We start from the raw sequence: 25,951 nt of genomic DNA on the forward strand, positions 1-25,951 counted from the left end.
TACTCGTATGCTTAAACCATCTTCCATTGGCTACGGTAACAGATTTTTCCCATCAGATTATTACTTCAAAATATCTTACTTTTTTAAAGATATTTTTGTACTTATACTGCTATTCGAGGTGGAGATGAAACCTATAAATCACTTATTCATTTATAAAATGTTAGTAAAATGAAGAATTTAATTTTATGTATATGGAGGCACAGTTAAAAAAAATATTAAACAAAACCAACATTCCGAAGCGGTTAAAATATTCTACATGAATAAGTTATTTTTTAGTTTATTTTGATATATATATATGTATAATACCTACAGATTATAAAAATAGTTATCTGTGTGTAGGCGAGTTAAACCTATATACATACATAGATCATAAAACATGTGTGTGTTTGCAGGTGACGCGTCCCTGTCGGCGGGCTCCGCGCAGGCGGAGGTTCGAGCGCCGTCGCTGGCCGCGCTGGCTGGTTCTCTGGGCGGACACGAGGCCGCGTCGCCGGCAGCTCATCGCCTCGAGGTCACGGCCGACGTGGCGGACGTGGCGGACGCGGCGGACATGGCGGACCGCGCCAGCGCCGCGTCGTGGCCCGACGAGCCGCCGTCGAGCTCGTCTCGCGCCGCGCGGCTCCGCAGCCTGTTCCTGTACGGCGAGCCCGCGCCGCCCCCCGACCCGGAGGCGGGCCCGGCCGGCCCCGCCCCCGCGCCCGTCCCCGCCCCCGCGCTCCTCACCGCCGCCTGCGAGACCCGCGCCGGGCCCTCGTAACGGCGTCCGCCGCACCTCACCACCGGAAGCGCGCTCCCCACTCCGATCGGTCTCGAGGACGGTCCATCCCCGTCGTAGCTAGGAATGCGGAATAAATCGAGCGTGCACCCAAACTAATGTGATATGAGGGCAGACGTACCGCTTTTATTTAGCGGTTAATTTAAGAATGCTCGACGTCGTACCTTTATGCGTTAGCGTATAGTTACGAGCCCCAAAAAATTATTGGACTGAATATAAAGTATTAGAATTACGGACCCAAAATAAACATACTCATGGATTTTTTGATGTGGAATACTTTGTGCGTTCATCGCTCTCGTTTATTCCTTATCCTATATACTTACAATACGTATATCTCCTCATATTTGGATGGTACATTAATATTTTTTACATCTGTTCTCCTTTGCCGACGGTTGAAACTATGGTAACGGGACAGTTGGACGGGCTCGAACGTCGCTCTGTAAATTAGTGCGACCGTTCATGTTCCTGTTCCGGTTCCTGTCTGTGGTAGACGCCCGAAGTGCACCTACCGTCCTCGTATTCGGTCCCAGGGTATAGTTCAGTTGCACCGATATAATGTGCCAATGAGAAACATTTCGAAATAACCAATAAAACATTCTAAGTGCGTCCACAAGGTTTTGTTCTAGTAGTAGGGTCAAGAGAACTGCCAATTATTGAGATACTTAATTTTCATGGTGATGATGTAGTGGGACAAGTTTTTATTGTCGTTTTATACTGCAGTGGTTAATAACGAAATGGAGTTTTGTATTTGTAATAAAGATATGACTCGTAGATATATGATCATATAAATATTAGCGTATTAGCCGGGTTAGACGATAAGTCCTCTTGGCGCCACTAACGGAACAGTGTATACTGGTCCTCACAAGGCGATAAATTGTGGGTGATCATAGACAATCCAGATTTACACAGTCGATTGTATTATTGTACTACTCGTAACGTGTCATCGAATATTAGTGCGAGGCTGTGAACGTTCACGCCTTTGTTTTGTTAGACGAAGCATTGTATCAATGTGTATAGTGTACATAAAAAGGCGTCTCTGCAGCAATAAAATGCGATTAACACGTTCAATCATTGAGAAACTCGGTCACAGTTCCAATTAAGCTCAATGATTTCGTGTTCTACTGGCATTTTTAATGTTATATTTGTCGCTGTGGATATGTCTTAATGGGTTCCTGTGTTATGTGGTGGTTTGATTCGGTTGGTGGTTTATTTTTATCAAGTCGAAATTAATGAAACTTATTTGTACCGTAAATCTATGTGTGTAAATGAACATGATACACATTTACTACTAGGCTGGTACTAGGATAAGCGAGCTCTTATATGTCGCCTTGCCTACAGTATTCTTAGCGACTTGTGAATCATAAATAAAAAGGAACCCTATTGTAATGACTGGTGGATTAATTTGAGAATAAAGACTTGCGGGCGCTTATTACCACTATATAACATTTGGTCCCATTACGTGCACACGAAGTTGATTGTAACCAAATGTAGATTGCAATTATAACATCTTTGAAGGGAAATTTAATAAGGTCGAATAAACTTTCTGTTGTTTTTTATCTCGCTCACACTGATAATATACAGTAAATGGTTAAACATTTATTACGTGACACGAATTTCGTGATTTTTTAACCTCCAAATGTAACTAACAGTCACATTGTAAGACACCTTCCTATCTACTGTGATTTACGTCGTGAAACTTCGCCATACGTGAATATATTTTACAATTTTATTCAATGTTATTAGAAATATTCATTTGCTTTCCGAATAAGTTGTAGATAAAAAAAAAGTGATGACTAGAAAAAAGTGTTTCAATGTAAGTTTGAATAAATTGTTTTCTATTCTTTAGTTCCTCGTTGATATTATCAGGTATAATAGATTTTGGAATGTTACATTAGGACCCTCTCCTACCTCTTACACAGAATTACACTTTGACCTCAACGTATTACGTAATTTATGGTGGCCGCTAGGGTCAATTGTACTCTTTAATTTTATGATGAAATTGCAATCTTCGTTTGGTTTTGAGGTTGTTGTTGACTATAGACACAATGATGTAATATAATCAGCCGCGCACTGCGCAGTAGGTCGGCCGGCGCCGGTCGCCGCAGTCGGCAGCTCGAGCTACGACTGACGCTTCGCACGTTCATTGTTGACCACACCACTGACATATGTCTGACGGCCTTTGTCGATAGTCGCGGGTTCGATTTCTCGCACGTAGCATACATTTGTATTCATGAGTATGATTGTTTGTATCGATCTGGGTATATTGTGTATTTACAATATATCTAAGTATTTATATCAGTTGTCTAGTACCCATAACACAAGCTATACTTAGCTTGATGTCAGAGAATTATACACGTAACACCGCCGTAGCATCGCCAGTCTACATAATTCCACATTATTCCTGATTAAACAATTTAAAAATTTAATAAAACGTTTGACATTTTTATGAATATTGGGTAAATCTGTTGTATTAATAAAGATGAAGCTGTAACCTCGAATTTTCCGGGTAGTAATATAGCATTCCATGTAAATGGAAAATGATTGATTATTTGAAAAGAGTTCTTACACAATTATGTTAAAAAAACTACAATATACCGATAAGGGAGAGTTAGGAAGAGACAAGCTTGAAAGTTGTTACATTCTTTTTAAATTGCGCCTACAAAGTGCCTACACGTGACCGCGTAACTCTACTCTGTGAACTATGAGCAACCGCTCTGTCGCTGATGGAATTTAGCAAGAATACCAAGTTAGTGGCCTTAGTTTTAGCTTAAGAGATATTATACAATGTTGCTAAATATGCCCATAAATTATATACACTATACAAACAATGAAGGAATAAGGGAATAATGTGGACTCTTATTGTATACTACGTACATATATTGTATATAATATATATTGTATACATACAGTAATAGTATTACTAGCATCTATGACAATAATAAAAGACAAGTTTCATAATTGTATTCAGTTTCAAAAACACACGTGTTGGTTATAACTATAATATATACCAAATCTAAAACCAGTGTTAGTTGTTCATGCTTTAAAATCTTATACACACCGCGACCTCTTAACGTAGTATAAAAAGTAAAAAAGTTTTTCGTTTCTCAACTTTATATCTCGGTGGCTGTGGTACAATTTTAAGTGGTTATTAGTTTGGCTTATACCATTTACGATCATCTCTATGCATCTCGATTTTGCATTAATATGGTTAACGAAATCGTCCGGTGAAGCTGTAAAGGCTGCGGCCAACAGCATTAGAGTAGTCCGGAAAAAAAAATATCAGCGGTGTTGTCGACAGTGAACGGCTTCGCTTTCAGAGCAGTGTTACTCTATCAAATATTTGTGATACTTTGAATAATAATTACTATTAATGATCTAAATTATTTAATTTTTCACGTTTGTAGGCAAAACGTAATGTTAAGTGGTAATTAATGTTATGTGAACTTATGTAAACTATGATTAAAATGTCATTAAACATATTTGTACTTTTATTCTTATTATATTTAATCTTGCTATATTTTTTTATGTAGTTGTAATGATAAACAAGCGACCTATCTGATGGTAAACGGTAACCGTCGTCTATAGACATGAACAGGATAACGGCTATCACGTTATCATGCGGCATTCGTGATACCACACCAGAGAACTAAGATGTCATGCCTCTTATCCTGTAACTGCCTTATGTGCACCCTACAACAGAAAGCCTGGCGGCTGAAATAGGTGAGATGACTTTTTAGAAAGGCTGTCTGGAAGGAAGAAAGAAGGAATCTGGAATTGCAAAGCATGAGTGGTACCACGGTCCTTGCAGATGGTGTTCGATATGATATTCATGTATCGAGACGACGGTTATCGCTTACCTACATAAAAACGAAATTAGTTGTCGTTTGAAAGACTAAGATGTCATGCTTCTTATTCTGTAATTTCTCTTTCTAATGCGCCCTATAACCGAAACAGCTTAAAAGCTGCTTAGCGGCTGAAATAGACTGAGTTACACACTACGACTTTTTAGAAAGGCTACCTCTTAAATTAGAACGGTTGAGTTGAGTGGTATCACGAGCCTAACAGATAAAGTGATAATCATGTACATAGGCGATGATTACCGCTTACCCACATGTAAAACTTAGTGGTTCGATATTAGCCATGGCACAGTCGTTAACATACTTATAAACAACTTGTTCAGAAAACATCAGGTATTTCTGAACAAGTTGTTTATAAGTATGTTAACTTAAGGATATAATTTAATGAAAGGGTGAATCACATATTAAGTGTATTGTACTATTATTATATATTACACCATGACCTCTACTGCTAAATTCCTGGTGAATTTATCACGATGAGCTAATAGACCTCACGCTCATCTTATCATCCTCCACTGGTGTCCCGAACCGTTAGCACAAGCGATTGCACCATCCATCATCATTCATAAAAAAAGCCTCACATTGCACCATAACAACCTTACAAGAAAAAGGGGAAAGAGATTGTTAGAATGTGGAGTAATAACCCCATTGCTACCATATCAGGATTGTTAGATATATGAACTCTATGTACTAGTAAAGGTATGTATTATAATAAAATAACAACTATATAACATTAATTTAACTAAGTTTCTAACTCAATACACTTTAGCAATTAAAATACAACCAGCACATCCTGTGCTCAAAGACCGAATACCGCGGCCTACAAAAACCCTCCCTTTTATACAGAGAAGATATGAGTGGGGGTTACATGCAACTAGTTTAACGATACCGAGTAATAATGAAACTACCTTTTTTTAATATAAAATATCAGATTTTTCGACAATATCGATGTGAACCCTAACAGGATACTCATTTTATCATCCTCCGCTAGATCCCCGCCATCGTAAACCTATAGCGCTAGGAGCATCATTCCATTATCATCCATATAAAATAAGTTATATATAAGGTTTGTATTTTTTATATCTAATTTTGTTACAATTATTATTATTTTAAGTAGTCTCCTCTCTCTCTCTCTCTCTCTCCCCCCCCCCCCCCTCCCTTCCTCTTTTTTCATATTGTTTTTTTTATTTGGTGGTACTAAAAACTAGCGGTAGGTTCACAATTCACATAGGACACACAATAAAGTTAAGTTCAGGGAGCAATTTCAGTGACTATATATTAAATTAAGTTTATATATATATTTTATTCTATCTATTTTTTGTTTATATTGTAAACACAGTTGAAAAGCACTGATTGTGAGTATATATTTTTTTTTCTTTTTTTCTTCTTAAATATATATATTTAATATGCAAATACATACATAATAATCCAAAACAATACTAGATTTAAGTCATAAATCAACACAATCATCATCATCATCATCATCGCAGCCCGGAAGACGTCCACTTGGACATTTGAGTACGCCATCAATGCAGGTCGATTTCTCTAGTAAAATTTTTGGTAGGCACATAAAGTTTACATAATTAATAAATCAAACTAATTTTAAAAATACATTTAATCTCTTTACATTGAATTTTCTTACTATTAATAAATTCAATACATAATGGACTGACCTAGATAGAACAAGATGGTCTAAAATGTTTACAACCTGTAATTAGTCACCATTTTAGGACCCGAAATACAGGACAATGTTAAATACATAGATTAGGCATCCATTAAACGATACATTTTGACAAAGTCATCATATAATATTTTTATAGCTCATGGGAAAAACGAACTTTCGGCTCGCTTAAAGGTAAAGGATTACCGCCACTCAAGATCACCCGCAACATCAGAAGAATTGCAAGTGCGATGGCGATTTCAAGATACAAGCTCTTTTCTTGAATGTTTCAATACCGTATCGGTTAATATGAAAGTATTGTATAGTGTTATACAATTGATGAGAAAACGAATTACATAGGATAGAACTTTTATTTTATTCGTATTATTGGTTCATACCAACAATCGAAATATTAAGAAATGATATATGGGTGTGTCATGACTTATTGGTCATATTACAATGACCATTAATAATTGAACTGGTAGAATATGATGCAAAACTATCGTTGAGTGGGTGCCTCATTTTCCTTAGTCTAAATAGGCCAAGAGCGGAATTATGCATCGATTGGCAATATATTTATAATATTTAACACCAATTTTATCCTTATAACATTAAGAAGAAGTATACTTTACAATAATTCATATTTAATTATCAACAATTCATTCCTACATTTTTTAAGAACAGTCCATCAAATTGGGTAGAAATCGCTAACATGATTACCCGGCTAAGAGAAACACAAGGTATATTACTCATATGTAAATTTATATTATATTCTTTAGAATATAATTAATACATGGAATGTTCTTAGGGATTTCGAATAATACATTATTTTGAAACATCACAAAGCTTCTCAGATGAGTGCTTAGATTCCTAAGATCACAAATCTCCAATCTAGTTTAGGGTCCAGTCCAGTCTCCTACATATTATATATAATATTTTATGGAAAATTTGTAGAGAGCAAATGTATATTCAAAAACAATAAATCCATAAATATTCATAAATCACAATCTAATAATTTAGATTAAACGATTTTTACATATAGATTTAATAGAAATAACATCACATTTCTTGTAGCAGCATATTTGGTGAAAAGACAATAAATAATGTACCCAAGTTAACGTATTATGTATTATACAATATATATATATATACAAAGTTATCTAAGAAATGTCACATCTGCGATAGATATCCTATCGTTAAATTACAGAATTTACTGTTTGCAAATATTAAAAAAACAATATTGTCATTTCCTTTGAAAATTAAAGGTACAATAATACCAATACATTATTAAAACCTCTCTCTCTCTCTTCCTAGCTACATATCCCACATGGTTATGGGATCAACATTCCTTATTTTACTTCGCCACTTTATTCTACATGTCCTTAGCATCTACATCTTCCCACCCCAAAGGGTTAAAATTAAAAAATAACTAAAATATAAATTAATTAAAAACCTCGAAATATTTGGATAACGCAGACAAAATTTACAAAATTGATATATGTATAAATTATATAATAACAACATAATCATAAAATAGTAACACCCTTATTCATAAAATTCAAATCCATTGCAATGTTCTGGAAATTTCTTTCAGATGTAGAACAGTTCGAATTATATAAATAAAACTGTCCAAAGCTAAAATAAATTTATTACTCTATAGCATTTTAAATCGATAACATAGCATTGTGTACTGTATTATGATGCATCGTTATTTGGTTTACATTTTTATGAATAAGGAGTGCATACCACATCATCAAATAATTGAAATTACTAAATATTAAAAATAAACAGAATATATTTTTAACTTTGTTAATGTATCCTGATTTAAATAATAAGAACGTCCTATAAAGCATTGGTAAATTAATTAACAATAATGTTTGTATATTAACTCCAATATTGATAAACTACACTTGGCCAGACATTATCACATTACGCTTATAATATGCAATTTATGTAATAACCATTTTGTTTTATATACAACATGGAGTATTTGTTTCTAGGTAAATATTTTCTTTCCACTTAAGATTATTATATATCTTCACATCATACCCATAACGGGTCAGTCACTTTTTTACAAATTTTCAACTGGACCTTTATATATAATCTTTTATATAGATTATTGTATAGATAAGGATTTATATAACAACAATTTGCCTAAGAAGTGTTTTCAGTTACCTGAACAAGCAAGCGTAGAGCATTTTTTTAAGTTAATATAATTAATCTGAAAATTTCTATTACTTTTTGTATTTTATTTTATGTTTTATTAATCTCAATTTGAATATCCCAATATGTATAAATACAAGCAAAGTACAGTTTACGCGCCTTGTAACCTATTTACAAATATAAAGACAAGGCAGTCGGTAGCGACGCATTTTAAACAAAAACGATATTATAATCATTGTGTTATCTTTTGCATAGAGTGAATTTTTGGTTATTGCATTTGTTACATAATATATTCTTTTATTATTTCTTCTTATTATAATACTGCATTAGCTCAAAATTGATTGAACCTCGACTCTATACTTTAAATTTTAAAGTCTCGTTCCCAATAATTATAATTTGAAATTTAGTGCAGTATTTTATCAAGCGTGGAATGTATATATACATGACATGACGTATACTTTTATATTCAACAATACAACCAATACAAATTATTATCAAATTAATCCACACTCGGTCTACCCTAATCTTTATAGACTCGGCATACATTTCGATGACACAATTATAGTCTTTGAGACATAACTCATGCAGGTACACAAATTCCGTTAATTGTTTGACACAAAAAACCTTCGAAGACTAACATATTTGTTATAAATTATAATATATATAATTATTTACTTTATATACATTAAATTATGTACATCTGTACATATAATAAAATCATAAATAGACGAGGCGAAAATCTGTTTGTGCCTTAAGATTGCACGTAAAACGGCTGGAGTAATTAGTATGAAATTTCACTGAATCTGTTGTTCAACATGGATCAACATATAGATTTAAGTTTGAAGGAAGGTGAGAAAAAATTCCCACGAGGATAATATAATTAATTTAATGAATATTTTCAATACGCCACGCATATCACATAACTAGTTTAATTAGAATGCCTTTTTAGCAGCCGATTAAAAACTTACATTTCTCTGTTGATGTAACTATCATACCCTTTTCACTACACCATATAAGTTAACTTTATAAATTACTAATTTCGTTAATTAGTTAACAAAAGTAAAATATACACCGATTTAGTATTTACAACATACTAAATATATACCAATTAAAGATTCACATAGGCTTTCAAATAGATCACATTGTCTGTGCGAATAAAATACCTACCTGGAATAAATGCATAAAATATACTAACATAGACGGAAATGACCTCGCTACAGTGCAGAGAGAACAATAATTTAAAATGGCACATCATGGTCAATAGCCTTTACACGACCCATTCTTTCATGCGCGTTCTGAAGCGCGCGCGATTCAGTGCGGGAAAGCCAGCGCGCACAACCGCGAGCGATTGCATTTTTCTATTCTTTGTGTTTACTCCAAAGCGCGTATGTTCCATGTCATTTAAAAGATTATTTATTATTTTTTGATAGATTTTATTCTTCAAAGACAAGATTGAGATTTATGAATTTTCAATCTTGTAATAATATATATAAAACTCTCATGTTTATACTCCTCCGAAACGATTTGATCGAGTTTGATGAAATTTTAAATGTATATTTAATAGATCTGAGAATAGATTTATAATTATTTTTAAACACCTAAGGGTGGTTCACCCCAAAAATTTTATAGCATTAAAAATACATACAGCCGTAAATTTTCACCCTTCTACCACCAACCCCTATTTTTTAATAGCGATATAAGTACTTAAATTTATATGGCAAAACACGTTTGACAGCTAATTAGTAACTATATAATTATGTCTTTAATCTATAATCAAATATCGGCCTTTTTCAATTATAAATAATTAATAATTATAAATAGACGCTAAAGCACGCAGGACTGAAGGACGCGGGAATGCGCGAGCCGTCTTTCTCGTTCTTTTTGTTGTAGACAACTATTACTACTATAACGTGCTCGTTCTTTCCTGCGTGTAAGCCGATTCGCGCGTGAAAGAGTGTACGTGTAAAGGAGCTAATAGAAGGATGAAGGTGATGGAATGCATGCCTAAATGCAAACAATATATTAGTATGCACCAACACAACGTTATTACATGACTGGAATGGAATGATAAACATAACGGCCGGGGGAAAGGGATTGTTAGTAATGTGGACTGTTGACTCCATTGTTAACATGTCAGGTTGACCTGCACGCGGTTACCCCTTAAAACCATAATGATAAATTCCTTTTGAATTGGCACGATGAGCTAACTGACCGGACCTCATATTATCATCCTCAACTGGGGTCCCGCCAACGTAGACCGTTAACGCAGGCGGGTACACCATTCCATTAAAAAACATATCACGGTCCACCGTATAGAAAGTGGCACAGCACAACAGTCATCACGTCGTAATATGAACATCCGTGATATCCATCACACCATGCCATTCATCGTAAGTGTGACTTATTTGCACATAGACATGTATATTAAAATTCTACAAATGTTGGAATTGCATCCCCAATATGTTTGGATTTCATCCTCAATATCTTTGAATTGCATCGTCAATATGTTCAGATTGCAACCTCAATATCTTCGGATTGCATCCTCAATATCTTCGAATTGCATCCCAATATCTTCAAATTGACCAACGAGAATATGCCTATAAGTTCCATAGTTTCTGTTTAAGACTACACTGTGACCTCATCAATTTATATATTAACTTAGTACAATTGAAAGCTAAACGCAGTGGAACCGTCCCGCCAGGTGGGTTCCTCTGAGACCTTCGCCCTGCAGAGTGGGCAGGTGTGCTCGCGGTCCAACCAGGCAGAGATGCAGAGTTCGCAGAATATATGGCTGCAGTCGAGCCGCACCGGAGTTGTGTAGTCATCATGGCAGATGGGACAAGAGTCGCCGGCAGACAACAGTTGTTCCCCAGTTGGTTTCGTGCCGAGATTCTGTTAACAAAGCATATTTTATGTGTAATAAATTATATTTATATTACCCAGTAACAATTCATATTGTGTTATATCAAATTATTGTCGAGAACTCGAGAAATCATGACATATAGAAATTAAATTGCCCTTTGTTTTCTTACGTGGCGGCACAATATTTTAAGATATTAACGTTTTTGTTTTCATTCATGTTATTTTTTTTATTTTGTAGAAACTATTTTTGTTTACATTTGCTAAAGGTCCTAAAAAATTTAATTCAAAATTATCAAAATAAATAATATATAAAATATAATACTATAAAACATTTGCCTTAAAAAGTTCTAATTTTTTCATTCCAATTGAAGCTCTTCTAATTTGGTAACAGTCTGTTGTGCACTATGTGGTCAAGCGTTCTTGATGATTGACCAGCCTCGGTTGTTTAGCAGCTAGCTTTTCCATCATGGTTTCTCAATTGCTGACAATACACATTTGCCGTAATCGTCTGGCCAGATCTAAGAAAGCCGAAGTGAACAACATCGGAAATAGTCCACCAAACGTTCACAACTAACATATTTTGAGCCAATTTTCGCTTGGGGCAGGATTTGGTTGGTTCGCCAGGGTTTAGCCATTGCAATGAGCATTTCCGATTATCGTACAAGATCCACTTTCCACCACAGGAAATGATTTGTATTAGTTGATTAATTAAAAAGTTAATAATTTGTTTTTCCTAGGAAAATAACATAAATCGGTTGTTATATGGCGATTCGATTAAAAACGTCTATCGAATTCAAGAATTCCAAGTAATAATCCTGGACAATTCAAGTCAAGCTAAACAACTAATAGAAATACTAAAATGCATTTTTATGTAAATATAGAGAATATCAAAACTAATAAAAACAATCATACACATGCCTACAAATGTATCTTGAGAGGAATTGATCCCGCAACCAGCGAATTTAAGCGGTGCGCTAAACCGCTAGACTACCGCACCGTAGTCGTGTTAGTTAAAAAATAATACAAACTGTTTATATAATTACTATGACTTCCAAGTACATCTCAATTTGCAAAATAATAAATTATTTATAATGAAAAAAATATTTATATACTTTAAAAATTAATATTAATTGTATTCTTAAAACACAAATATTCAAAAGTATAACTTACCACACTTTGCAATAAAGTCCATGTTGCATATTTGAAGAGAACCAATCTAGTTATCACTTCAACAACTTTGGCAACTACATAAATTGAAGTCAGGAACATGCCCACCATCTTCTCGGATCCATCATAAGACTGCATCAGGAAAAATATCCACGGTTGTGTAGTGAGCAGAGAACGGTACAATTGGGATATCGCCTCAGTGAATAGGTACACCTTACCCTGGAATAATCAATTGCAAATTATTATCCAACAACATCCAACAATATATAGTTACTGAGATTTGTCGTTTTAGGTCTAAAGTATAGCGTTTCTATAACTCAAAATATAAAAGGCTGTAATACATCTGCGAGAATCAATAAGCAGTACAAGAAAATATTGATTTAAACCATGATATGACCAGTTTTGGCGCAATATATAAAAATAAAATCCGCAATTACATGAATAATAATATTAATATTAGTTACGAAATGAAAGAGTTGATAGAAATATTACAAGTGTAGACAAACTTTCATAATTGTATTAATGTGGTTGACAAGGGGATGGGGATTGTTAATGTGGACGGTTGTTCCCATTGCTTGCAATGCACCATCAGGTTGAACCTCATGCGGTTCCCCTGGAAACCATGATGAAATATTTCTGGTGAATTTGTCACGGATTATATCAGGCTAACTGACTTGCCCCATATTCATATTACAATCCATCAATAATGCCCCGCCAGCCTAAACCATTAGCCAGACGGGATACATTATCCAACAAAATTATTTAAAAGAGCAACACGCAAGTTTCTTGCTCATTCTTCTTGTGCTGAGACAGCTTTCCGAATGAGCGGGAGATTGAAACAATGTGATGACTATTCAAAAGTGCTCCAATGTAAGTTTATTTGAATAAATTACTTTCTATTCTATTCCATTAAAAATGTGGTTGCTAAAAATATGAAATATTATTACCCTTTTCTGAAACGGGAGCAAGAACGCGGGCATCATTGTGACAATTATTTTTATATCCACAGTAATAATCTTGACAATGAGATCAGTCAACACAACCAGCCAGATTAATTCCCAAGCATCAATGGAGTCGGTATATGTTGGGAACATCACCACGTTAGGCAGAAGTTTCTCATGGCCGAACAAGAAGTGAACCACAGCTATGCAACTGATTGTGAAGATAAGTTCACATAATAAAGCTGGTATACTTCTATTCATCTGCTTGCCATGTTCTCTGTAAGCATAAATATTTCAAAATTATAATTTCAAAATCCCTAGTCTCAGTTAGTTATTAGGTAGGCAAAAACCCTGTTTGCCATTCCAGTAATATTAAAAAAGTAACAGTTTTTTTACAGAATCTCTTCTATTGCCAGTTACCAGTAGGTAGGCTGAAAGCTTGTTTGCACTCCAATAATTATAAAAAAGATACGGTTTTGGGTCATAGATATGACCAGCAAATAAAGTATTATATTATATATTTTAACACACATATTTTAACCCGTTATAATATATTACCTTTAAATATAATAATAATAATATACAGTGGACAATTCACACAGCGCCATCTAGTCCCGAGTTAAACAACTGGTAGATATATGTAGATACATTTTTTTAAATACATACATAATATACATTAAAACACCCAGACCAAAACAAACAATCATACTCATGAATACAAATCTTTGTACCGTGCGAGGAATCGAACGTAATATAAGCTTCTTACCTCCTTACAAGACCGTTGCAGTGAGCAAATGTACAGAACAAGACAAGAAATGTGAACAATCCCTCTCTGCTGTCGTACATAAACTTTATAAACAGTATTACGTAGAATGGAGCATAGCGGAGGAGCAGATTTAAGGTCGCCCTGATATCCACCACCTGCAATATTTCAAATTGTAATATTTAAAAAGAAAGGTGACTGCATACACATGTACATTTGTAGACCCTACAGAAATACACGACGCCGTCCTCGCCGGCGAGGACGACGACCTTAACCATGCCATCCAGCGTTCCACACTAGTGCCCCTATGATCCATTCAAATGAGGATTGAAGCTACGACAACGTGAGGCAAGGTTAGAACCCCTAGCGGTGCCCCTCAGACTACAGTCGTATTTAGTTTGAAAATATAAAAAAAAATATGATTATTATTATAATAATCATTTTAGTAAATAATAATATTATTATATTATTTAATATATCTGATAGAATACGGGAAATAACTTTAGCAGCGCTACGTCTAAAGGGTCACTTGTGCAAATAGGTATACCGCAAGGATCTATTCTTGGTCCATATTTAATCCTAGCTTACATGATCTCCCGTATATAATGGATAGATGTTGCATAGTCTTATTTGCAGATACTTCATTGATTTTTAAAGTTAATAGAATGACTAATAATTATGACGATGTAAATAATGCTTTGCGGCGTCTCTTGCACTGGTCACAAATTTAAAGCCTTTCAGCGAAACTGAGTTCAGCAGGTTATGCCGTGCGTATGTTTAGACAGTACACTGATACTGCTAGATTAGTCTATTATAGTTATTTTCGTAGATTATTGTCTTATGGAATATTATTATAGGGAAAAGCGGCAGATGTTAAAATTATATTCATATTACAAAAACGTGCCATCCGAGCGATTTAGTGTATGAGGAGTCGTGACTCGATAGAGAAATTCAAAGAGGCAATATTCTGACTTTCAATATTCTCACTCTCCCTCACTCTCAATTCCTCAATATTCTTACCGTTACTTCTCAATTTATATATTCAAATAATCTATATGTATACAAAAATTGTCACTAACTAGATCTAAAGAAAAACTTGCTGTCCCCGAGTATCGTATAGAAAAAGTCAATAGGTCTTTTATGGGAATGGGTATAAAAATTTACAATAAGATACCAAAGGATATACTGGAATTACCCTCAAATAAATTCAAAACATCTGTTAAATTATATATATGATTATATAAATATATACTGAGCAAAACACGCTAAACAATTACTTGAATGACGAGTGTGCATGGCAATAGTTATTCATGCACCAGAACTTCATTTAATATTGGACATAGACACCTATACACATTGTAAATAATTCTATCCTAGTAAACATTGTACATAAACAGACTCTTTTAAAAAAAGTAATTTAATTGATTTTCTTGCCAGTTCTTCTCTTGAATCTGAATATGAATATGTAAAATATAAAAATTTTACGTTTATAACCGGTAAATTGTCCTTCATGAATAAATTATTTTTTAATTTGAATTCCAATAACATATAATATTAAATGAGCAAGAACAGGAAAATAATATAATAAAAGATTTAGTTATCGTTATAAATACGTTAGGTATATTAAAAAGAACCGTTCTACAAACTAAGTAGAGCTATGACTACAACATATACATACAAGATAGTATATATACTAAATGCCATTTTTTTGTATATTTAAATTTTTAAAAGGAACTTGACTAACACACAACACATAGTCATAATCATTTTCTAGTTGTGTTGGCTCAATACTAATGAAATTAAGCAGTGTTTTAAACTTGACCCATTCTCTCAACTGTTTTATTTAATCTTACTAACCATTACTTGAAGTAGATTAAATAAACAGATATGAATATTATACTGTTGTTTTACAAATTTGAGGTTTCATGTGTATACAAACTTTTTGTTAATTTGTTTTCACACAAAACGTGAAATAAAACGCTTCATCATCATTACATAGTATAAAATAATGTCGCTGTCTGTCCCTATGTATGCTTAAATCTTTAAAACTATGCAAAGGATTTGAAGTGATTTTTTTTTAAATAGATATAATACATGTATACCCGTGAGAAGCCAGGGCAAGTAGCTAGTAAATATATAAAAATCACAATATTTTAAACATACAATAATAGTTTGTAATCAGTTTTACCATACCAAAGTAGTAGTACATTGCAAATCGACTTACATATGAAATTGAAAACAAAAAGAGTGTATAAATGTTGTCTACAATTACACGCTGAGATATGCTGAGAAGAGAATAAGAAAGACCACACTCAGCGGCTTCAATCATGCGCGCTTTATTGCCTTATTGAATAAATAATAAACAGTCTCCCAAAAAGAGGAACAGTGTTAATACAAAAGATACTTATAGCATGTACGCTGTAGCATGGTGCGGTTATAATTACCTTTATTAGTAGAACAGAACAATCTGGCTGGGTTAAATTTAAGTTAAGTACTACAGTTAATAATGATTTAATACTTTACGCATGTGGTACAGCTAAAATCTAAGTCATAATTTGTAAATTTTCAACTGTGGCAGCAACTTTCAAGAGTGAAATGAAACCTTACTGAAACTGTCATCCGCACCATGCAACAGCACACATGGTATAAATGCGTTTTCTCTATAATAAATTAAAATTGAGGATTGCGCCATTTTCTCGCACTAAATCGCAAGCGCTCCTATTAGAACGCTCAGCTTTTAAAAATAATAAAAATGTAAATACATACCTGCTGTGTACCACCATCATCACTTTGACTTTCATTATCAGTATTATCATGAATGTTATTATTGTTGGCTGGATTCACTGACACATTGATATCTACATGCTCTTCATCAGACATGCTAGGTTCATGTAACATATTAAGGCTTAATTGAGTTCCCCTATCAGTGACCCCGTAAGTCTGACTGCCAACATGTGCAATTGAGCTTTGTGGTCTCTGGGATTCACTGGTTTGATGAGTTGCCGGTGTCTGTCTTGGTAGCCATGTTGGTAATGACAGTCTCCCATTATTGCCCTTGAAAAGGGTGGAATTATTTTAGTTGCTATTAAAGTAATTTGAAGTATTAACTGACCCAACAGATGTTGTCTTGTCATAACTATGAAACTAAAAGATGTAGTGCTGTTTACAAAATCTGCCACAGAATTTCAAAATATGTCACAGAACATAGACCAAAAAAGGAAAGAAGTGGGCCTCAGTATCAACTTACAAAAGACTCACTACTAATATATTAAGCAATTAATAAATAGACATAAAACTGAATAGGCTTTCAAACAATACTGGACCATCAAAGAAATAATGAAAATTAAAAAAATAATAACAAAGTAAAAGGCAAATACTTAACACATCTATACTCCTAATACTAACTTACGGATGCAAAACATAGGCTCTTAAAAAAGAACAAGAAATCAAACTAAGAACTTGTCAAAATACCTTGAAAAGAAGTATGACAGGAAAGAGAAAAAATAAACCACCAAACCATTAGAAATATAACTAAAACACAGAATATAAATGTCAAAACTAGAACTAGCAAGAACTAGCTGATATGGCTCAGGATTGGCCACACATGAAAGGACAAATGGAGCAAGGTCATAACTACTTAGTACCTAAGCCAAGGACAAAAAAAAAGAGGACAACCAAATAGATGGGAAGATGAAATAGTCAGAACAGCAGGGAAACTATGGACCTTCAATTTATTTTTCTAATGTTTGGACACCTTTTTTTTCTTTTATAACCACATAAAAAAAAATTAGTAAACTTGGTCTAATCATTCACATGTGATATATGACCAAGGGTTATATGATTTATATTTATGTAAATTAATTAAAAGTTAAAATTACTTTTTTGTGTTCCCTGTTATACCATATTTACTGAGCAAAGCCTATTACTCACTAAATTGTTACTTCAATTACGAGTGTGCATTGCAATAGTTGTTCATGCACGGAATTTTTATTCAATGACATAGACACCTAAGTATATAAATAAACTAACATTATAAATAAACTAACATTATAAATAAACTGGTTTTCAAAAAAAAAGTTATTCAATTAAGTTTCTTGCCAGTTCTTCTCAATTTATAGATTGTGTACTGGCCTGTGATAACAGGTATGTACAGGGAATTAGTTGAGAATGATATAGTGAAGATAAAGTCAAGTCAGTCAGCTCATTGTTGCACTATCCTCTTATACCTGCAGCGATCCATGCACTACACTAATAATCCACAATGGTTTCTAGAACTACTTGTAGATCGACTTAAAATGGTAAAAAAACAAAGAAGTAAAAGGTCTTTTATTGTATTTTTATTCTAAGTCTACTATTCCAAATTACTAAATGTAAATATGTTAGTCAGATCCTTGATATAGACTTTTATTTCGAATTTCCTCAATGACACAGAGAATGTGTATGTAAATAATGTGATAAGCTAATATATTCCTCTTACAATCAGAAACTCAGGCATGTATTATTGGGATATAGTTATGATACCTACATATATACCAAAATATGGTTTAATGTATATTTCATGTTCTTTATCTACAATATAGACTGTAGACATGAATCTTGTACCTAAAATGGAGATTAACAATTGCATCACAATATAAATTATATACCATTCGTGCATTTTCCACAAAAGGCCTGATTTCTCTGATGACATGATTTAAACGATCTCCCAGACCCAGGTTATTCCTATTTAAAAGCGCTGGTCTATTATTGGAGTCTAATCTATGCAAGGGGTTGTTACGTGAGGTGCCCTCGGTTGGGGATTCATCTTCAATATCCAAGTTCACTTGGTTCTGTTGAGCCATCACTATGCACTTAAAACGATAGCAATGTAGTTAAATTTTAATGTGTTAATAACATTTCCAAATAATTATTATTAATTATTTATATGTGATGAGCGCACAATATAATACGTTAGACATCACAAAACGAAGGTCAAGTGTTGACAATAACGATTTTGTTATTTGTTATGGTTTTGACTGTCAGTTCTGACTATGTCACTTGTCAATTTATTTGAATTTAAATCGTAGTGATAATTTGCTCCTCTGCTCAATTAATGTTTACAGCAAACTATATAACTTTGATCTAATAAAATTTGTTACAGTTATTTTTAGTTACTTTTCTAAATGAAAAATTGAATGTGTATAATTGTGTTATATACACGTAGAGTTAAGTTAAAGTTGTAAAAAAATATGGAACATATACTCTATGCGAAAGTATGTTTGTAGCTAACAACAGATTGTATCTCAGGTAGGTATGATTAGAATTAAATCTACAGTCTTATTGCTGTATTTAGTAACAAATATATGAAATGGTACTTTGATTTTAGAGATTTCTATATGCTCTCAGAATATACAACAACGTACATAATACTCATGAGTTGCATAATATGTTAGATGCTTTAGTACCCAATAAGCGTATTACACCTATCGCTTTTTAAGTCAATTACTGTGATATTAATTATAAGGCAATGAAAACCACGAAGTAGAACATTTGTGGATAACTTATTTTTAAATATTCTAAGATGAAGTAAAACACAGAGTTTAATGTAAGTAATTTAATTTTCAATTTAATTAAATAATAGTCAATAGACCGCAATGATTTCTAGCCTTGATATCATGAGCAATTAAATTATCTACAATAGGTATCCACATACAAACGTATATAGATGCACGATGTAGATATACGTAAATTCAGTCTTTGATTAGGCTTTACCTTTAGCCACCATTGGCCAAGGAATCCATCGAATTCAGTTGTAAATAAAATAAAACTAATGAGAAACAACACACCACTAAAATGTAATTTGTGCATGAAATAAATGCTATCTAAGGATATATCCTGGACTGTTTGCTTTCTGCATTACGATGAACGGTTAATAAGTATATTCAGCACACTCTTGGCACATGAATAATTTGCGCACAATTTTACGATTCTGTATCAGGACGCAATGAGAGTACGCCCTGCACATGCAGATCTTTCACAGCCTCAAGTAGTCTTTTCTCAGCTCTTGGTTCACCCAACGCGACATCGACACTTCCAGCGCAGAGTAGAAGCGCTCTTAGAGCTGCTCTAGGCCAGTCAGGTCTAAGTCCCCGTCTGACTGTAGCACCAGCCGCAGCTGCTCCTAATCTAGCACATTCGGCTTCTAAACGATCTCCATACTCTTCTATTAATGAATCACCTACGGCTCTTCTCATCTCAGGAGTGAGAGACGATAAAAGCAAAAGTGCAACATCATCCATTGGCCTCCCGAGTGACACCATCTGCCAATCTAAAGCTATACATTCAGTGACTCCATCTTTTTCTCTAAATAGAAGATTGCCGCTCCAAAAGTCTGCATGGGCTAGAGGTGCTGGTTCGGCTGGTCGCAATAGAGTACCAAGTAAAGAAGGAGCCCTGGCTACTAAGGCTGAGACAGCTGCGGCTTCTTCTACACAGTCAACTCGACCTTTCAGAAATGATTCTAGCTGTGGTAGGCCACGTCGGACGAGGCGAAGATATCCTGCGGCAGCCCTCTCGCAGGGAAACAAGAAGTCGAACCGTTGATCTAGTGGGCCCTCCCTCTCTCTGAGTGCCAAGGATAGAGCGTGGAGTCGTGCTGCAGAATGAAGAGCAGATCGCGCTCTCTCCTCACTCAAGCCTTCAGCGAAATCTGCAGCTTCAAAACCCATTGACGTCACATCTTCTAAAACTAGTTCACTGTCACCGCCAATTTCATCTGTAATTTTAAATTTTTGTGTTAGTTAACATTTAGATCTGTTCATGGCGAAAAATGGAGTAGTTAACTGGTATTGCATTTATGATTTATTTTTCTTGTAAGCGGTGCATATTGTGTGTTGTTCGCCTTATTACATGAATGTCGTATATTATGAAACTGAGTTGCAATATACCGTGTTATTAACTATATTCCGTTAATAACACCGTATAATATGTAACGTAAAATAATGTACATTATTATAAATTAAAAAAATATTCGTGTTAAGACGCTGTGTGACGAATAATTTTATGGCAAATAAAGGTATTTTCCTCTCTCGACGTTTCGATTAGATGGCACAAGCCGTGGTCTCGACCTGACTGGAATAACAGCAATGTCAATGTAGATCTCACGCAGCTCTCATGTAAATAATATAAATATAATAATATATGTACGTAAGAGAATGTGTTTGTTTGAATGCGCTATTCTCTGAACTACCACTAGGACTATACCATAAATGCTATAAACTCTACTTGAATAAATTTAGTATAGGACCGAGTAAACAGTAAAAAGTAAATAAATGCTAATTGAAGACGAAATAATAACGCGGGCGGGCAAATGATCCTGTGGACTTGGGGACCATTTCTTTTAAATTAGACTGCAGGTGAACCGTAGTTCACAAGAAATATACAAACCTGGCAATCTTGCTTTCACACATCGAGGTACAGGTAGCCCCATTCCTGGGCCCAAATCCTCTTCAGCCAATTTATTCAGTGCCGGCGCCAGTTCAGTATAGAAGAGTATCTCTCTAGTATCGAACTGAGCCTCGGCCACGAACAGTCGCCCAAATGGGTCCCTGGGAGGTAGCTTGACTACAAGGGGCAAAGATCTACATTCCCCATTGCTCTCATAGCATACAGTGACAGCTAACACTCGGCTGAGAGCACCAGCCACTCCTGCACGGGATTCCACTCGAACCTATAAATTATTAAAAAAAATTGTATTTATTTTAATCATTATCTTCTCAAAAATAGATAATTATTGTTTACGTTTTTTAAGTAGGTCTATTGTGATCAGGCTTAGTGGTTAGTTGAAAATCGATTATGATAGTTACTTTTCAATTAAAACGGTTTAGTACTGTGTTGTTTCTACATACATAATGCAGATACATTTTTTGCTTTCCTAACAGCAGCTCTTCTAAATCTTGAATGTATTATTATTTAGCAATACTGAATAAAAAATAATTCTTATTTAAATAAATTAAACTTAAGCATCGTAAAGGAAATAAAAATATTCCAAGTAATTTTTTTTTCAGCCATATTCATAATTCAGATTTAGCTATGAAGAATTGGCAATAAATAATATTATTTTAGAATATCGTTCATACAATACCATAAGTTCATACAATAGGTATACGACAGAAAGTAATTACTACTTATTAATAATATTAAATGTAAGATATTGTTTAAGAAAAAAATTCAATGGTAAAAAAATTACTGCGAGTAGGTATAACAGAAGCAGGTAGTCACCTAAATAATATTGATACTATTGATAAGAAAATAATCTATACAAATATTAATTGAAGATATTAAAAATTTCATAACTATACCTCGCTAGCGGCGACCACGCCCGCACTTGCCAGCAACTCTCTTGCCCATTCCTCTGTAAGGGCCGCATCCGCGTCCCCTTCAAGTCCTTGCTCGCAGTCCGAATCATCGCTGCCGCTGCTGGGGGCCTCTGAGACCGCTGCGCTATCCGGGCCCCCCGCTTGCATCCTATTGACTTGTGCTTACTTCTCAATATAGACCGCGCATATTAATTTACAAATATAAACACAAAACTAGCGCATATCAGCGCATGTTATTAATTATCGTCATTACATACAGCTATCATTTTTAGTTCTCCGATTAAGTAGTGGAATGTAATTCGTGTTAAGTGATCCTAATTGTCTTCGCGTACGTCCGGCGCATGCGTGCACCACCCTCAATTATTCATCGGAACTCCCGTGACGTGTCGCAGCTCAATCGTCAATCAAGTATAAGTGGCACAATGATATATAAAATGTTTATATAGGACAAAGGTTCAAAGAGGGTAGCTTTTAGCCGCAGTAAGGGTGTAAAACTATTCAGTTGCATATATTAAAGAAAAGGTGATCAGGTTTATTATGGTGTAGCGTGAATAGACATGTATTAATAATCAAAGTTTACTCTTCAGTCTGTTTAATGATGATAATATTAATATTAAAGAATATTGGCTTAGAAATGCCATGTGCCACTTATTACAGTTTCAGCATAGACAGTAAACCCATTAATATATTCAATTGAACATCTTATACATCTCAATATTTTATTAGCATTACATTTGATATTACAAATGCCAAGCAATTGTAACCTTTGCTTGCCTATCGATAACATTTTTTGCATATTAGAGCAAATAACCATTAAGTTATGCTAATGAAAAAGAACTATCGTCTAATAGGTAATAATAAATCTGTGGAATTAGATATCAAAGTGTCAAAAAAATGTCAGTCAAGTCGTCATTCTCATTGATTCAGACTACTTCAGACCAAATATCATAGATCAAACAAATTTTAAAGGTGACTGAACTTTATGATTTTTGCTTTGAAATTTCCATGGTATTGCTTGATTTTATTCCTTAGTTACATTTCTTTGTGTCTTTTACAAATATAAAATCAGCAATCTGTAGACGAGTTTGCTTGCAGGATTATTTGCTTAATTAATATCGTAAAACTCAGCAGTTTGGTTATCGACAGCTAAATATGTGACTAAAAATTAAATCGGGGGGTAATTTCAAGTAATATATATAGAATATAAATATAGAATAATTATTACCGAGTGGCTTAATAGTGAAATATAATTACAAATATCGATTGTTATTAATATTGGCAACAAATAAATGTATAAATATATTGTTACTAGGAGTCTTATAACCTATTAAAGTATGGGTAAAGAAAAACGAAAGAAAAGAAAAAGGTCCACATCGGATAATGATTCTAGTTCAAGCAGTTCGGATTCGTCCCAAGAAAAGAAGAAACTACGCAAACTAAAAAAGAAACTAAAGAAAGAACGAAAGAAAACTGAGAAAGCTTTAAAAAGGAAGCTAAAAGATGAGAGAAAGAAACTTAAAAAGAGACGTAGCATCAAGAGTCCAAGTAGGAGTCGCAGTGAGGACTTAAACAAAACAGATGAACCACCTGCTGACATTCCATTAGGTCAGAAATATACTTGTACTTATTTATTTTCACTCAAAATAATAAATGCAAAAGTGCATAATATGTTTTATAACAATCTATGCCACATTGAGAATTCTTGGCCAATGAACCACTACACCACTATGTCTCCCTAACCACGACTTTGGCAAAATCGTCTATCTTAGTTAGTGGAAGCCATTCAAATTAAATGAAGCAGTAGAATAATCTTCTATATTTAGTAGTAAACAATCTTTTATATCTCTTTGGAATATCAATCAATCTTCAATATCAATTTTACTTGTATTTTCCAATCAATGTTGTTATTATAGTAAATGTTAATGTTGCTTATATTTTATATGTATTCCAGAATTGATGGAAAAATCAAAAGCTATGGCTCCTATGACTAAAGAAGAGTGGGAACAGCGCCAGAGTGTTGTCCGTAGGGTACTGGATGAAGAAACAGGCAGACACAGGTTATCCTATCATTCTTATTCACAATTTAACATCATTCTTATTTTATTAAATAAAATAAAATTGATATTCTTTTTTCATGGCAATCAGATTCGAACTTGAGGCCATTTAGTTCTAAGTTGGGATAGGAAACCACTGTACTGATAAGGATGTTCAGTGTAGATACAGCAGTAAATATAATTTATTCTTTCAATGGTTGCATGATATTAGAGTTATATGTATGACATTACATTTGCTAGGGTACAATAGAATAAAAATGAATTTTAAATGTGACGGATTAAACTTTTACTTTTCAGTCAATGTAAATCTAAAGAGCATTATATTATTTTATTAATTAATAGGATTTTTGTAATAATATAATCCAATCTAATACTTATTATTATATGTATTAGACAGACCAATTACAGTAATAATGTATGAATAATATATAATTACTGAATTGTTTATGGCTCCTCATTGTGGAGATTATTTGCTGCCCCTCAGTTCTCTCTTCCTTTCAGGTTAATAAAAGGTGATGGAGAGGTTTTAGAAGAGATAGTGTCAAGGGACAGACACCGACAAATCAACAAACAGGCAACACAAGCAGATGGGGAATTCTTCCAGTCACAAACTGTTAAAAAAAGGTTTTAGTACCTTTATAATAGTCATTAACTATGGTATTTTATTATTAAGGTCACTCTAAAATAACCTTGCCGTCACTGTAATTCGATTGGCGCTTTTCAAAGGGGTGGGGCATAGATGGCAATGTATCAATTCAAAAATTTTGGGACACGCAAAAAGTGTGTTTTTTTTAAGTGAATAATGTTATGGTAAAATACTTAATTATAAGGAGCTTATTACATTATCTTATGTAGGGTATTATCTAGTCAATCTGATTGATTGCTTGAGGCTGATGAAAGACTTTTTATGGAAGCAAGAAGTTTTGCAGTTATTTTGTATAGGTTAAGATTAACCTGGAGTTATTTCTTTGTTTTGATTATATTTGCATCAAAAGTACATTTGTCAGCTATTGAACTATTTTTATAGCAAGTTGAAGTTTTACAAAAACATAGAAAAACATAGTATCATTGATTTTTGTTTCTATCTCATATATATGATTTAATAAATAATATTTCTTCCTTCTACAATATTAGGTTGAAAATTGAAGATAGCTTTACAGTATAGATATATAGCTTCAATTATTCTTATAGAGTTAAATAAAAAGTTCAAATTCAATAAAGTTCTGTATCATGGTTTAACATATGATTTTGGCTAATAAATATATAAATCCTGTTAGGATTTGATGTGAAGTTAAGAAATTATTTATTTAATCCTCACCTTCCAGGTGTTTTCTAAATTTCCATAATTTATA

The 25,951-nt window shown here is 33.8% G+C and overlaps 4 protein-coding genes across 5 annotated transcripts in view; 2 read left to right on the forward strand and 2 right to left on the reverse strand.

The window, feature by feature from the left end:
* The window catches only part of LOC131852011 (E3 ubiquitin-protein ligase RNF19B-like), a 79,653-nt gene extending 77,789 nt beyond the window's left edge, over nt 1-1,864 (forward strand). Inside the window, exon 9 of the mRNA XM_059202578.1 lies at nt 393-1,864. Coding sequence (XP_059058561.1) covers nt 393-757 — 365 coding nt within the window. The 3' untranslated portion in view covers nt 758-1,864. The remainder of the gene's footprint in view (nt 1-392) is intronic.
* An 8,461-nt stretch (nt 1,865-10,325) lies between these two features.
* Nucleotides 10,326-19,149, reverse strand: LOC131852045 (RING finger and transmembrane domain-containing protein 2). Its single transcript, XM_059202625.1, has 6 exons — nt 18,835-19,149; nt 16,955-17,242; nt 14,192-14,346; nt 13,432-13,702; nt 12,488-12,703; nt 10,326-11,347 (listed from the first exon to the last, which is right to left on the reverse strand). The coding sequence occupies exons 1-6, from the start codon at nt 19,027-19,029 to the stop codon at nt 11,114-11,116; spliced, it is 1,359 nt and encodes a 452-aa protein (XP_059058608.1). The 5' UTR covers nt 19,030-19,149; the 3' UTR covers nt 10,326-11,113.
* A 670-nt stretch (nt 19,150-19,819) lies between these two features.
* LOC131852047 (uncharacterized) lies at nt 19,820-23,015 on the reverse strand. The gene is made up of 3 exons (XM_059202630.1): nt 22,528-23,015; nt 21,614-21,896; nt 19,820-20,942 (listed from the first exon to the last, which is right to left on the reverse strand). The coding sequence occupies exons 1-3, from the start codon at nt 22,690-22,692 to the stop codon at nt 20,149-20,151; spliced, it is 1,242 nt and encodes a 413-aa protein (XP_059058613.1). The 5' UTR covers nt 22,693-23,015; the 3' UTR covers nt 19,820-20,148.
* A 493-nt stretch (nt 23,016-23,508) lies between these two features.
* LOC131852031 (ADP-ribosylation factor-like protein 6-interacting protein 4) lies at nt 23,509-25,638 on the forward strand. 2 transcript variants are annotated; one of them, XM_059202608.1, is made up of 4 exons: nt 23,509-23,732; nt 23,858-24,150; nt 24,497-24,602; nt 25,101-25,638. In XM_059202608.1, the coding sequence occupies exons 2-4, from the start codon at nt 23,880-23,882 to the stop codon at nt 25,228-25,230; spliced, it is 507 nt and encodes a 168-aa protein (XP_059058591.1). In that variant the 5' UTR covers nt 23,509-23,732; nt 23,858-23,879; the 3' UTR covers nt 25,231-25,638. The 2 variants fall into 2 exon arrangements, with proteins under 2 accessions (XP_059058591.1, XP_059058590.1); XM_059202607.1 differs by having other exon boundaries at nt 23,509-23,722.
* The last annotated feature ends 313 nt before the right edge of the window (nt 25,639-25,951 follow it).

Source organism: Achroia grisella, unplaced genomic scaffold (assembly GCF_030625045.1).
Source record: "Achroia grisella isolate CSIRO2021 unplaced genomic scaffold, CSIRO_AGI_Agris_v1 utg821, whole genome shotgun sequence".
Lineage (NCBI taxonomy): Eukaryota > Metazoa > Arthropoda > Insecta > Lepidoptera > Pyralidae > Achroia > Achroia grisella.